The sequence below is a fragment of the Haematobia irritans genome, chromosome 5 (assembly GCF_050003625.1).
Source record: "Haematobia irritans isolate KBUSLIRL chromosome 5, ASM5000362v1, whole genome shotgun sequence".
Classification (NCBI taxonomy): Eukaryota; Metazoa; Arthropoda; class Insecta; order Diptera; family Muscidae; genus Haematobia; species Haematobia irritans.
This window is the reverse complement of record NC_134401.1, coordinates 94,223,448-94,237,633: the sequence shown is the minus strand read 5'-3', so window position 1 is coordinate 94,237,633 and position 14,186 is coordinate 94,223,448. Positions and strand designations below refer to the sequence as shown.

At 38.7% G+C, this 14,186-nt stretch overlaps 1 protein-coding gene across 7 annotated transcripts in view; it reads right to left on the bottom strand.

Moving 5' to 3' along the window:
• LOC142241118 (uncharacterized) overlaps window positions 1-14,186 on the bottom strand; it is a 142,841-nt gene that overhangs the window by 12,658 nt on the left and 115,997 nt on the right. For all 7 annotated transcript variants that reach the window (XM_075312854.1, XM_075312855.1, XM_075312853.1 and 4 more), the window contains one exon: window positions 652-2,353. In XM_075312854.1, the coding sequence (XP_075168969.1) occupies window positions 652-2,353 (1,702 nt within the window). The remainder of the gene's footprint in view (window positions 1-651; window positions 2,354-14,186) is intronic.

The following is a 14,186-nucleotide window of genomic DNA, read 5'->3' as shown; positions in this document are numbered from 1 at the left end:
GGTAACTCGGCCATATTCAGGGATAACCGCAAGATAATGAGAGATATTGCGGGAAGATCCGCATCATATGGGTGCTTGGTCACGCTAGAGATAGAGAAATCAACTGATGATGCGAATTAGGAAATAAAGGTTAATGGCCTCTAAAAACGCAGCGTCCATACAGGACAAGCAGACTGAGGCACTGAGACAATTCTGTCCATTGTGCTATCACAGCTGGATCGGTGACCTCTCTTATTACTAAGTTAAGCTTAATTGTAGTTTACCTCAATGACAAGGGCCTTCGTAATTTTATAGCGGCGACCGAGCGACGTGTCTCATACATGTCTGCTGAAGGAGCTCGATAGTCAAGAAGACCGTTGGAAACTTAACTGACTTCTAGACTTGAGGGTATATCTGTGTCGAATAGAAGATGAAATTTGTAGGGCGTTTGGTGAGGGTAACTAGACTTTGGAGATCAACCTATTCCATAGTCCTGCTTTCATGAGATATATCGTAGACCTCGCTTCAAGTGATGAATCAGAACCTGAAGCCATTTGTCGCAAAATGTCTCGAGATTTTGAGGCACGCACACACGGGATTTGGGAATAATACAGGTCTCAACTAATAACCTTTTGATTAATCTAATTATCTAAGTTTGAATTATATACTTACGGTACTGGATAGAAGGGTTTCTTTGACCGATCTGATTGACTTTGCTCAATACGTATTGTCTGATTTGGTGCTTCCAATTTCACACCGTAGAAATGCAAATGAAACGATTTGATCTTTTCTAAACCGGATGGAGTCTTCACAAATTTAGCCTCACTTTGAAGGCGGGCATGGCAAGTTATCTGGAAATGATTCTTTTTCTGACACACAAAAGCATCATCGGACACGGAAAAATTAAAGCCTTTGTCAGCGTCAACGCGATAATAGACGACACTAATCTCTTGGAGATTTTGGTCACACAACTCATGCCAGTTTTGTGGTTGAAACGGTGTAAAACGAATACAAGGGCTAAGAGAATCTGTCCCACCATCCGCTGATTTATTGCTGCCATCCATATTGACACTCGACAATGCTGGCGAGAGGGATGCAGCGGAGTGTGCTGGTGTGTCCGCTATATCGTGAGAGCTAAGTTGTATGTTAAGTGGTGATGTCGCACTTCGTTTACTCACATCCCCCGGCAGTGGTGTGGCACAGACAGAGCTTCGCGACGGGCTTAGCATTAGACCAGGATCGGGTTTAACGCAGGCGAAATCAGCACAATCTATTTGAGTGTTCATTTTTCGTTTGCGTGACGAAGACTGATGGTTGGGTGTGGAGGGAGCACTTGATCTACTTAGTTGGGGAGTGGAGGGCATGCTACCCGTTACAGTACCTACCACCTGCACATGTGGCAAATCTCCTATTGAGGTTAGCATGCAAGTAGTTGTTGTATCCATTGGCGTGGCATCCAGCTGGCCGATGCTGAGCTGGTATGTTGGTGGGGGTGCATTGGCAAGACCATTGGTTACATTTTCGTAGCCCATTTGACCACCGTTGTTACTGTGACCAGGACTCACCGTACTTCCCGGTACCTGTGAGTACATAAGCTGAGTGGGCTCTTGGCCATTCATATCTATGTGTGTATCTACTGGGAGCTGGTGAGAATGTGGCAAATTCTGACTATTCATGTTTTGTGCTAAACTATTTGGATTGATGATGAGTCCCGCTTCATGTTTCACCCGTATTGACCCAATGGAGGAGTCTTGGGTATTACTCTGAAGGCCATTTAAATTTATTTGATGATCCAGCATATGGGCATAATGGTGGGAATCTTGTGATTGCAGTTGGTGATGTTGATGCACGGGCGCCAACGCAGATGTTGCAGCTGTCGTTCCATTGGCGAGACTTGTTGCTATATTTGGCCCCGTATGGAATATATCTCTTGGAGCCAACGTCAAACCTTGCACATCCTGTAGGGGACTATATGGCGGCTCTGAACCAGAATCAGGTGGACTTTCAGGCAGGTGTGTATGCGTTGAACTTCTGCTATTGTTGTTCGTGGTGGTGGAATTACTGTGTATCCCAATGTGTGGCGTTGCGGTTAAACTGACACGAGCCGAAACTGTTGGTATAGGGGGCAGGATTATATCAGTGCCAATATTGGTCAAAGATGTGGGAGATGTAACGGGTGTTTCTGTTTTGGCTCCACATAGCAGTGTTGGTGTGCTGGCCAAACCACCGCCGCCAATGTGTAATGGGCTGTTGGAGTTGTTATTGTTGGCGCTATGTCTGCCATCTGCTCCGATACGCCCAATGCCTGCTGTCACTTGTAGATCTTCAAAAAATATGGCTTCATTATCAATGCCACCCACATAGTCTGCTTGATCTGCAAAGAATGAAAGAAATTTAATCGTTTTAATTACAAAACTGACAAAAAGCGTTCAGTTTTAGCAATATCAGAGCGTCGAATACGCAATACCGTGGGAGCCCCGTGTTGCAATGGTCAGCATGCCCGCCTTGCATACACAAGGTCGTGGGTTCGATTCCAGCTTCGACCGAACCAAAAAGTTTTTCAGCGGTGGATTATCCCACCTTAGTAATGCTGGTGACATTTCTGAGGGTTTCAAAGCTTCTCTAAGTGGTTTCACTGCAATTTGGAACGCCGTTCGGACTCGGCTATAAAAAGGAGGTCCCTTGTCATTGAGCTTAACATGGAATCGGGCAGCACTCAGTGATAAGAGAGAAGTTCACCAATGTGGTATCACAATGGACTGAATAGTCTAAGTGAGCCTGATACATCGGGCTGCCACCTAACCTAACCTAACCTAACCTAACCTTACTTCCAAGACGCTATGTCGGGACCGATCTATACGGGGTGTAAATTAAAGCATGAACCAATATCCATAATATTTAGTACATCTGTTATGGGTATAGATTTTAAATATCAAGCAAATCGGATTAAAATTAGTCAAGATATGGGTGCTATATATAGAGACATGGATTGATGTGGACCGTCTTTGGTACATTGGTTTGGTAGACTCAAAACCAAATTTTGTTTGAATCGTATTAAAATTAATTTTTATGCCTTCAAAAACTCAAACGGAAATCGATTTATATGGGAACTGTATCAGAATGTGGATCAGCCAGTTTTGAACCCATTTTGTGTGCCTTGTAACGAGTCAATTGGTTGTACATATTTCTTTGATCTACTTTAATTTATATTTTCACCGACCGCAGCTGAACTTCCGATTCATCCTAATGCGATTCGCTCGATTATATAGAATGATCCGTTCGTATCCAACTATTGTAACCAACCACCTCTACCCATCACCTTCTCCCATCCCCTCTTTCTAAGGGATGGGAGAAAAGTTGTGCGACTTTTGTCGCATTTTGCAATCTTTCTGACGTCATGCGACTTTTTTAAAATATGCAAAATGTGCGACTTTAGTCGTATGCGTGCGACGAAGAGCTTCAATTTGAAGCAATTTCTATAAATGGGAATTCATCGGGGAGAGCCTAACGTGGGAGGCACCATTGTGCAATGGCCCTCCTTGGTCAACCTCAGTTTCGACCAAACAGCAAAATGTGTTTCAGCGGTAGATGCTGAGTGTTTCAAAGCTTCTCGAAGTACTTGAAATGCCGTTTGAAATCGGCTATAAAAAGGAGTTCACTTGTCATTGAGCTACTCATAGAAGCACTCATTAATAAGAGTGAAGTAAATCACGTATAGTATCACAATGGACACGTAGCCTATGATACCTAACCTACACGGTGTTCTGGTTTGTTCAGTCGTTGTTTTATTGCATAGCATGTCACCCACTAGATCCGTACTAGTACCAAATAATTTTTGATAACTATCACAAATTTTTACTGGAAGTCGTTCGTATATTGCAAAATGCCAGCAAAAGGGAGCCAGAGAGAAATCAAATGAGACATTTGAGAAATAGAGAAGTTTCAATTTGCTAAGGATATTGTTGCCAGTAAAAACTTGCATGTGTTTGTCATAAACAAATCATACGTGCAAAATACTTCACAGAATCAATTAGAAATGTAGTATAAACAAGTATATACAGCACTAAGTTCGGCCGGGCCGAATCTTAAATACCCACCACCATGAACCAAATATTAGGGGTTTCTTTTGACATTTCAGGAGGGCTTGAGGACACTTCCCGAAGATAAATTTAAAGATTTCACCTATGAGGACTATATCAGATTCTGGATTTATAAGAACCATTTTTGTTTGAGTTTTAGAGGAATCATCAACATCTCTTGTGAGTGTGCAAGAAAATTATAAAATAATGTCTTGATTTGAAATCTTAAATCTGTAGAAGTAAAATCTGGAAATTTTACATTGAGTTTCAAGCAATTTTCACGATCAGTGTGCCTTCTACACCCTCAAGAAGTGAAGTCGGTCTATATGGAAGCATTACCAAATGAGCCGATAAAAACTTAATCCGATACACGTTTTTGTGAGCCTAAAATACCAGAATATTTACAATTTCAGGCAAATCAGATAAAAACTACGGTTTCTAGAAGCCCAAGAAGTAAAATCGGGAAATCGGTCTATATGGGGGCTACACCAAAATATGGACCGATACTCACCATTTTCGGCACACCTCTTTATGGTCCTAAAATATCTCTAGATTTCCAATTTCAGACAAATTGGATACAAACTACGGTTTCTATAAGCGAAAGACCCCAAATCGGGAGATCGCTCTATATGGGGGCTATACCAAAATATGGACGGATGCTCACAATTTTTGGCACACGTATTTGTGGTCCTACAGTACCTCTAGATTTCCAATTTCAGGTAAATTGAATAAAAACTGCGGTTTCTATAAGCCCAAGAAGTAAAATCGGGAGATCGGTCTATATGGGGACTATACCAAAACATGGACCGATACTCACCATTTTTGGCACACCTCTTTATGGTCATAAAATACCTCTAGATTTTCAATTTCGCGCAAATTGGATGAAAACTACGGTTTCTATAAGCGAAAGACCCCAAATCGGGAGGTCGGTTTATATGGGGGCTATACCAAACCATGGACCGACACTCACCATTTTTGGCACACCTCTTCAAGGTCCCAAAATACCTCTAGATTTTCAATTTCGCGCAAATTGGATGAAAACTACGGTTTCTATAAGCGAAAGACCCCAAATCGGGAGGTCGGTTTATATGGGGGCAATACCAAAACATGGACCGACACTCACCATTTTTGGCACACCTCTTCAAGGTCCCAAAATATCTCTAGATTTTCAATTTCGCGCAAATTGGATGAAAACTACGGTTTCTATAAGCGAAAGACCCCAAATCGGGAGGTCGGTTTATATGGGGGCTATACCAAAACATGGCCCGATATAGCCCATCTTCGAACTTGACCTGCGCGCAGACAAAAGACGATTCTGTGCCAAATTTCAGGACGATAGCTCCATTATTGAATGCTGTAGCGTGATTACAACAGACAGCCAGACAGACAGACAGATAGACGGACATGCTTATATCGTCTTAGAATTTCTCCCTGATCAAGAATATATATACTTTATATAGTCGGAAATCGATATTTCGATGCGTTACAAACGGAATGACAAACTTATTATACCCCGTCACCATTCTATGGTGGTGGGTATAAAAATAAATATTTTTATTGTTTTTATTGATTTAAAATCATTGAATTGGCTGATTGTAAATTGGCACTGGATGGCGTTCGCGTACAAAAAAAAATTATTTTTACTCTTTTGTAAGTTTACGTTTTACTGGATTTTATGTTACAATAAGTTGGTAAAATATCTTTTCATGTTAAAGGGACTGTTCATTTATTGTTTTTGTATTGTAATTTTTTTTTGTAATAAAAGGCCTCACAAATGTAAGCGACTTTTTTTATCATTATGCGACTTGTTTGTGCGACCTTTTCTTGCGACTTTTTTTTCGACTTTTTCAGAATTTAACGGTAACACTGCCAACACCCACCTAACGCGGTTTGTTCGCATACGCAGTTCGTCTGCATACGCGGTTCGTCTGCATAGGCGGTTCGTTAGCATACCGTTTCGGCTGCATACGCGATTCGTTAGCATACCATTTCGGCTGCATACGCGGTTCGTTCGCATCTCCCTATGTGGGATATACCCACACCCGGCCCTCTTTTCCCTCTTCTATTTACAGAAGTCAAACAGGAACGAGGACAATTCGAGTACCAGTCGACCCGACACAATCGCAATTCCCTTTCAAGAGAAATAGTAGACACGAAACCATCGCCATCCCCGTTCACGAACACCAATCAGCACGACACCATTGCCATTCACGTTTCACGACAACCAGTCGGCACGCCACCATCGCCATTCCCCGTTTAAGAGCACCATTCGCCACGACACCGTCGCCATCCACGTTTCGCGGGCACCTGTCGGCAGCACACCATCACCATCCCCGTTCCACGAGCACCAGTCGGCACGACGCCATCCCTGTTTCACGGGCACCAGTCGGCACGACATCATCGCCCTCCCCGTTCCACGAGCACCTAGTTTTATAACCACAAGATGGGGGATATACAAACTTCGGTGTTCCGTTTATAACAAATCGAAATATTGCTGTCAGGCCTAATAAAGTATATATATGTTGAATGTGAACCACACCTAAACGCCAAGTTTTTTTCCGAATTTTATTTGACATTTCTCTATTTCAGACTTACTCAATTTGAACCATGGAGAGATACACAATCCAACAACGTGTTAAATGGTTCCAAGAAATGGCAACAGTGGATGATCAATTTTCGAAGAAAATCATCTTCAGTGATGAGGCACATTTTCAACTCAGTGGATTCGTCAATAAACAGAATTGCCGCATTTGGGCGAATGAGAATCCAAGAGTGATTGTCGAAAAACCAATGCACCCACAAAGAGTGACTGTTTGGTGCGGTTAATGGGCTGGCGGCATCATCGGGCCGTATTTTTTCCAAAATGAGGACGGTCAGGCAGTTACTGTGAATGGTGTTCGCTGTCGTGAGATGATAACGAACTTTTCATGGCCCGAATTGGAAGATATGGATGTGGACGATATGAGGTTTCAGCAGGACGGTGCCACTTGCCATACAGCTAATGAAACAATGGCTCTTTTGCGCAACAAATTCTATGGCCGTGTTATCTCACGTAATGGCGATGTCAATTGGCCGCCAAGATCATGTGATTTGACACCGTTGGACTTTTTTCTTTGGGGTTATTTAAAAGAAAAGGTGTACGTCGATAAGCCAGCAACAATTCAAGAGCTAAAGGATGAGATAATTAACGGCATAGAACCTCCATTATGCCTCAGCGTCATCGAAAATTTGGACCATCGGATGAAGGTGTGCCACCGAGGTCGCGGCGCCCATTTGGCCGATATTTTGTTCCATACATAATTGAGTAATACCAATATATCATAATTAAATAAAATTACAATAATTTCCTCAATAGTTTGTGTTTTATTCAAAATCAATATCGGCCCTTGAAATTTTAACCACCCTTTAGTATCTAGCGTTGTCCATATGTCGGTCCAGTGATGCCAACTCCCGAAGGGAGTTGATAAGAAATTTAACTGGTACAAATTCCATGACTAAACTTGGAATGGTTCAAAAGTTATAGAAAATGCAAAAGTTTTCGTTTCTCGAATTCTTATGATCCTCTATTGTAATGTCTTTCAAATTTCACAATATTTTTTTCAGACGAGAAATACATTTTTTCGACATTAAATTTGGAAATATTAATATTTGGAGGGAGTCTATTTGTTTATTCAGTTATGAGTGCTTTGTGAATTTAATACAAACGTTTAAATGACATCTTTATCACGTTCAGAAATTCGTCACTCGTTCCTTGACATTTCTAAAGAATACCCTGAAATATCAATATTGATTAAAAAAAGAATCAATAGCACCTTCATAAAAATAAAATTCTCTATATGGCAATACAGTTGAGTTTTTTAAGCTTTTGAAAGTCTAATTTGAATTTTTGTATGAGAAGATATCGTGAATTAAACTTAATACTGTTCAACTTGGAAAAAGCACCAAAAGCACTAAAGGAAAATTCCAGAAAACACCAAGTTGGTGCTTTTTTTGGAAAGGCACTAAAAAGGCAATTTGATGCTTTTTGGAAATCAAAAAGCACTAAATTTGGTGCTAAAAGCACCAAATTGGCATCACTGTGTCGGTCCGTCTTAAAAATCACATTACCAGATTTGATTGCGGATCCTTTTGGAGGAGTAACTTTTTTCCGATCGGGTTTAAATTTGGTATGCGATGATAGTATATGCCCTCTAATATCAATGCAAAAATTGGTCTAATTTGGTCAATGATTTTATTTAAGAAATTTGTCTTTAATGTTGTGTAAATAGAGTGTTCTAAAATTTAGGTTGCATAATCCTTCATATTAGGTTCATATATTTTCAGTATAGTATCGACTAATTTTCATGAACTAAAGTATACAGAAATGGAATTTTTGTAAGTTTCGTTGACTTTTGTTTTTCCGATAATCGCCCTTGTATATTTGTATTTATTTCTCTCATATTTATTTTACTTTGTATTCTATTTTTGTTTTTCAACAAATTAATAAAAAATTTTGCTTACCACACTTCTGATATGCAAGACTATCGATAATTCCCAGAGTGCAGTAATGTAATGCTGACCGAATTGCATTTTTAATTGAATTCGATTGAAATAAACAACCACAATACATGATAGTCGTTTTATTTGGAGCTCTTTAACGTTGTAAAGTTTTGGGCCAACTGGCATTCATTTACTGATTTCAATTCCCTCCAGTTGAGTATCTCAAGCATAGAAGTTGCATATTTGTTTTAATTGCTAAGCATAACCGATTTAGGTCAATAGCAAGATTTGAACTCTTGTACTCCAAAAACGTTAACTGCAGGATTTCACAAAAAATTTATCAAACTATATATCCGGAAGTGGGATCACGGTTGCCACTCGTCTCAACAATAATCTATCAAAATTTGAAGAAAATTTTAACAAAACAGTTCCAAATAAAATTATCTTATTTTGCAATTTGTGGTTTTATGAAAAAAATATTTCTTTGAAAAAATTTAATATTATTTAATTTTAGAAAATTATTTATTATTTTATGATCACTCGTAATAGCGACAATTTATTTGAATTTATACATATCCCTTGAATTATAAATGGGTCGAGGTCTTAAATATTTTTAGCTTGCATCAATAAGGAAAAATCGCTAAATCTACAAAAATGGAGAACTTGTCCGCAATGGACTTTGATAGTATGACCTAAAATTAGAATTAAAATTTTTAAATATGTTGACTTAATTTAAAGAAAATGTAGTCCAAATTTTATTTCTATAGAGAAATTTGTCAAAATTTTATTCCTATAGAAAATTTGGGATTTTTTTTAATTTTTTCCGGTTTCTATGGAACATTTGTCAAAATTTCATTTCTATAGAGAATTTTCTTTTCTAGAAGAATTTTTATCAACATATAACATAACAGGTTGGCTGATAAGTCCCCGGTCTGACACATAGTATTAAATGCATATTATTTTTATATAGTACCAACTTCCAAATGATTCGTCTGTAAGTCAATTAGTTTGTGAGATAGAGCGTCTTTTGTGAAGCAACTGTTGTTATTGTGAAAAAATGGAAAAAAAGGAATTTCGTGTTTTAATAACAGGTTGGCTGATAAGTCCCCGGTCTGACACATAGATGGCGTCGCTAATATTAAATGCACATTATTTTTATATAGTATCAACCTTCAAATGATTCGTGTCAAAATTTGACGTCTGTAAGTCAATTAGTTTGTGAGATAGAGCGTCTTTTGTGAAGACGAACTTTTGTTATTGTGAAAAAATGGAAAAAAAGGAATTTCGTGTTTTGATAAAATACTGTTTTCTGAAGGGAAAAAATATGGTGGAAGCACAAACTTGGCTTGATAATTAGTCTCCGGACTCTGTCCCAGGGAAATCAACAATAATTGATTGGTATGCAAAATTCAAGCGGGTTGAAATGAGCACGGAGGACGGTGAACGCAGTGGATGCCCGAAAGAGGTGGTTACCAACGAAAACATCAAAAAAAATCCACAAAATGATTTTGAATGACCGTAAAATGAAGTTGATCGAGATAGCAGAGGCCTCAAAAGTTATCAAAGGAACGTGTTGGTCATATCATTCATCAATATTTGGATATGCGGAAGCTCTGTGCAAAATGGGTGCCGCGCGAGCTCACATTTGACCAAAAACAACAACGTGTTGATGATTCTGAGCGGTGTTTGCAGCTGTTAACTCGTAATACACCCGAGTTTTTCCGTCGATATGTGACAATGGATGAAACATGGCTCCATCACTACACTCCTGAGTCCAATCGACAGTCGGCTGAGTGGACAGCGACCGGTGAACCGTCTCCGAAGCGTGGAAAGACTCAAAAGTCCGCTGGCAAAGTAATGGCCTCTGTTTTTTTGGGATGCGCATGGAATAATTTTTGTCGATTATCTTGAGAAGGGAAAAACCATCAACAGTGACTATTATATGGCGTTATTGGAGCGTTTGAAGGTCGAAATCGCGGCAGAACGGCCCATATGAAGAAGAAACAAGTATACACAGTCGTAAGTTCGGCCAGGCCGAATCTTATGTACCCTCCACCATGGATTGCGTAGAAACTTCTACGAAAGACTGTCATCCACAAATTTCAACTCACATGGTTGTTAAATATCATATACTACCACCACGTACCAAATTTCAACCAGATCGGATGAATTTTGTTTCTCCAAAAGGCACCGGAGGTCAAATCTGGGGATCGGTTTATATGGGAGCTATATATAATTATGGACTGATAGGAACCAATTCCTGCATGGTTGTTGGATACCCTATACTAACATCACGCACCAAATTTCAACCGAATGTGAAGAATTTTGCTCTTCCAAGGTGCTCCGGAGGTCAAATCTGGGGATCGGTTTATATGGGGCCTATATATAATTATGGACCGATATCGACCAATTTTTGCATAGGTGTTTGAGGCCATATATTAACATCACGTACCAAATTTCAACTCAATCAGATGAATTTTGGTCTTTCAAGAGGCTCCGGAGGTCAAATCTGGTGATCGGTTTATATGGGGGCTATATATAATTATGGACCGATATGGACCAATTTTTGCATGGTTGTTAGAGACCATATACTAACGCCATGTACCAAATTTCAACCGGATCGTATGAAAATTGTTTCTCTTAGAGGCTCTTCAAGCCACATCGGGGGATCGGTTTATATGGGGGCTATATATAATTATGGACCGATGTGGACCAATTTTTGCATGGTTGTTAGAGACCATATGCTAACACCATGTACCAAATTTCAGCCGGATCGGATGAAATTTGCTTCTCTTAGAGGCTCCGCAAGCCAAATCGGGGGATCGGTTATATGGGGGCTATATATAATTATGGACCGATGTGAACCAATTTTTGCATTGTTAGAGACCATATAATAACACCATGTACCAAATTTCAGCCGGATCGGATGAAATTTGCTTCTCTTAGAGGCCTCGCAAGCCAAATTTGGGGGTCCGTTTATATGGGTGCTATACGTAAAAGTGAACCGATATGGTCCATTTGCAATACCATCCGACCTACATCAATAACAACTACTTGTGCCAAGTTTCAAGTCGATAGCTTGTTTCGTTCGGAAGTTAGCGTGATTTCAACAGACGGACGGACGGACGGACACGCTCAGATCGACTCAGAATTTCACCACGACCCGATGTGTTACAAACGGAATGACAAAGTTAATGTACCCCCCATTCTATGGTGGAGGGTATAAAAAGTGTTGTTCCACCAAGACAACGCACCGTGCCACAAGTCATTGAGAACGATGGCAAAAATTCATGAATTGGGCTTCGATTTGCTTCCCCACCCACCGTATTCTTCAGATGTGGCCCCCAGCGACTTTTTCTTGTTCTCAGACCTCAAAAGGATGCTCGCAGGGAAAAAATTTGGCTGCAATGAAGAGGTGATCGTCGAAACTGAGGCCTATTTTGAGGCAAAACCGAAGGAGTACTACCAAAATGGTATCGAAAAATTGGAAGGTCGTTATAATCGTTGTATCGCTCTTGAAAGGAACTATGTTGAATGATAAAAACGAATTTTTACAAAAAAATGTGTTTTTCTTTGTTAGACCGGGGACTTATTAGCCAACCTGTTATAAGATTGTTTTCAAAATTTTATTCCTATAGAAAATTTCGTCAAAATTGTATTCCTATGGAACATTTGTCAAATTTAGGGAAAATTGTGTGAACATTTCATTCCTAGAAAAAATGTTGTCAACATTCTATTCTTAGATAAAATGTTGTCAACATGTTGTTCCCACACTGAAAAAAAAAGCATGCCCGGTTCCAAAGATTGTGTCTTTACTTTAAAAATTTTGGTATTGATTCCGAGCCAAAGACGCGGATAATACAAGTAAGGATAATTTTAAGACACAATTCTCTTTCAAATTTGGGTGTTGTGTACTTGTTTCCAGGAAGCAAATTTTAATTTTTCGCTTTTTCAGCTTTTTTTCGTCGTATGCTATTAAAGTCCTTTAAAAACGAGTTAACGACAACTTTATTTTCCTAATTAAGACTCGACTTTCAATAGAAATTATGCTATGTTTCAAGTAAAACACGTCTTTAAAATAAAGTGTTGAAAAACATGTCCTATATTTGAACGATTTTTTGCTTTGTAGTCAAGATGCAAAAAGACAACAAATTTAAAGACAATTTCATTAAATTTAAAGAATTTTTCTGAATTATTAAAGTCAAATTGACCTTAGCCCAAACATTTTTTCCTTCATGTTCTGAAACCCATTTTTAAGTGAAATCACTTAATTATAAGGACAATACGACTTCAGTGAAAAGTTTATCGACTTTTGGACAAGGAAAAAAACATTATATTAGAGAAATGCGTCTTCTATGCTAAGCAAAATTTATATTCGTATTTCAAAGACATGAAATCTTTGACCTCACGACAATATTTTTTTTTCAGTGCAGAGAATATTTTATCAAAATTGCATCCAAAGATTTTGACATTCCCTTAAGGATTTTGGTATGGATTCCGACCTATCTGGCTTTGAACCTATGATCAATAAAATTAAAGTTACGCTACAGAACTCATTTATCGAACTTGCATTCTTTTTTCGCGGTATATTAATAAAGCTACTCACGTACAAACAAATGCCAGTTTTTGAAGCAAAGATTCTAAACTTTATTTCAATTAAAATCTCATTATTTTAAAGAAATTTGTCCTTAAAATTTTGTAAATTGCACATCCTAAAATTTAGGTGGCGTAATCTTTAATATCACGTAAATATTTTTTTAGTGTATCATCTAGTACTAAATTTCAACGAAATCGGTTGAAATTTGCTCCTCCAAGAGGAACTGGAACTTAAATCTGGAGGTCGGTTTATATGGGGGCTCTACGTAAAATTGTCCGATATGGCCCATTTGCAATACCTTCTGACCTACAATAAAGTTCCATGCCCCACCATAGCTTGTTTCGTGCGAAATATAGCGAGATTTAAACAGACGGAACGACGGACGGACGAGCATCTTATGATGCCTGAAACTAATATATTAATGTATTGCAAACGTAAGTTAATAGTAAGTTAGGTGGAAGGTAACCTTATGGTGGAGGGTACTTCTAAAATCACTTTAATAATAAAACAAGTAAGGAAAGTCTAAAGTCGGGCGGGGCCGAATATATTATACCCAGCACCACTTTGTAGATCTAAATTTTCGATACCATATCACATCCATCAAATGTGTTGGGGGCTATATATAAAGGTTTGTCCCAAATACATACATTTAAATACCACTCGATCTGGAAGAACTTGATAGACTTCTACAAAATCTATAGACTCAAAATTTAAGTCGGCTAATGCACTAGGGAGGAACACAATGTTAGAAAAAAAATTGGGAAACGTTTAAATCTGAAGCAATTTTAAGGAAACTTCGAAAAAGTTTATTTATGATTTATCGCTCGATATATATGTATTAGAAGTTTAGGAAAATTAGAGTCATTTTTACAACTTTTCGACTAAGCAGTGGCGATTTTACAAGGAAAATGTTGGTATTTTGACCATTTTTGTCGAAATCAGAAAAACATATATATGGGAGATATATCTAAATCTGAACCGATTTCAACCAAATTTGGCACGCATAGCTACAATGCTAATTCTACTCCCTGTGCAAAATTTCAACCAAATTG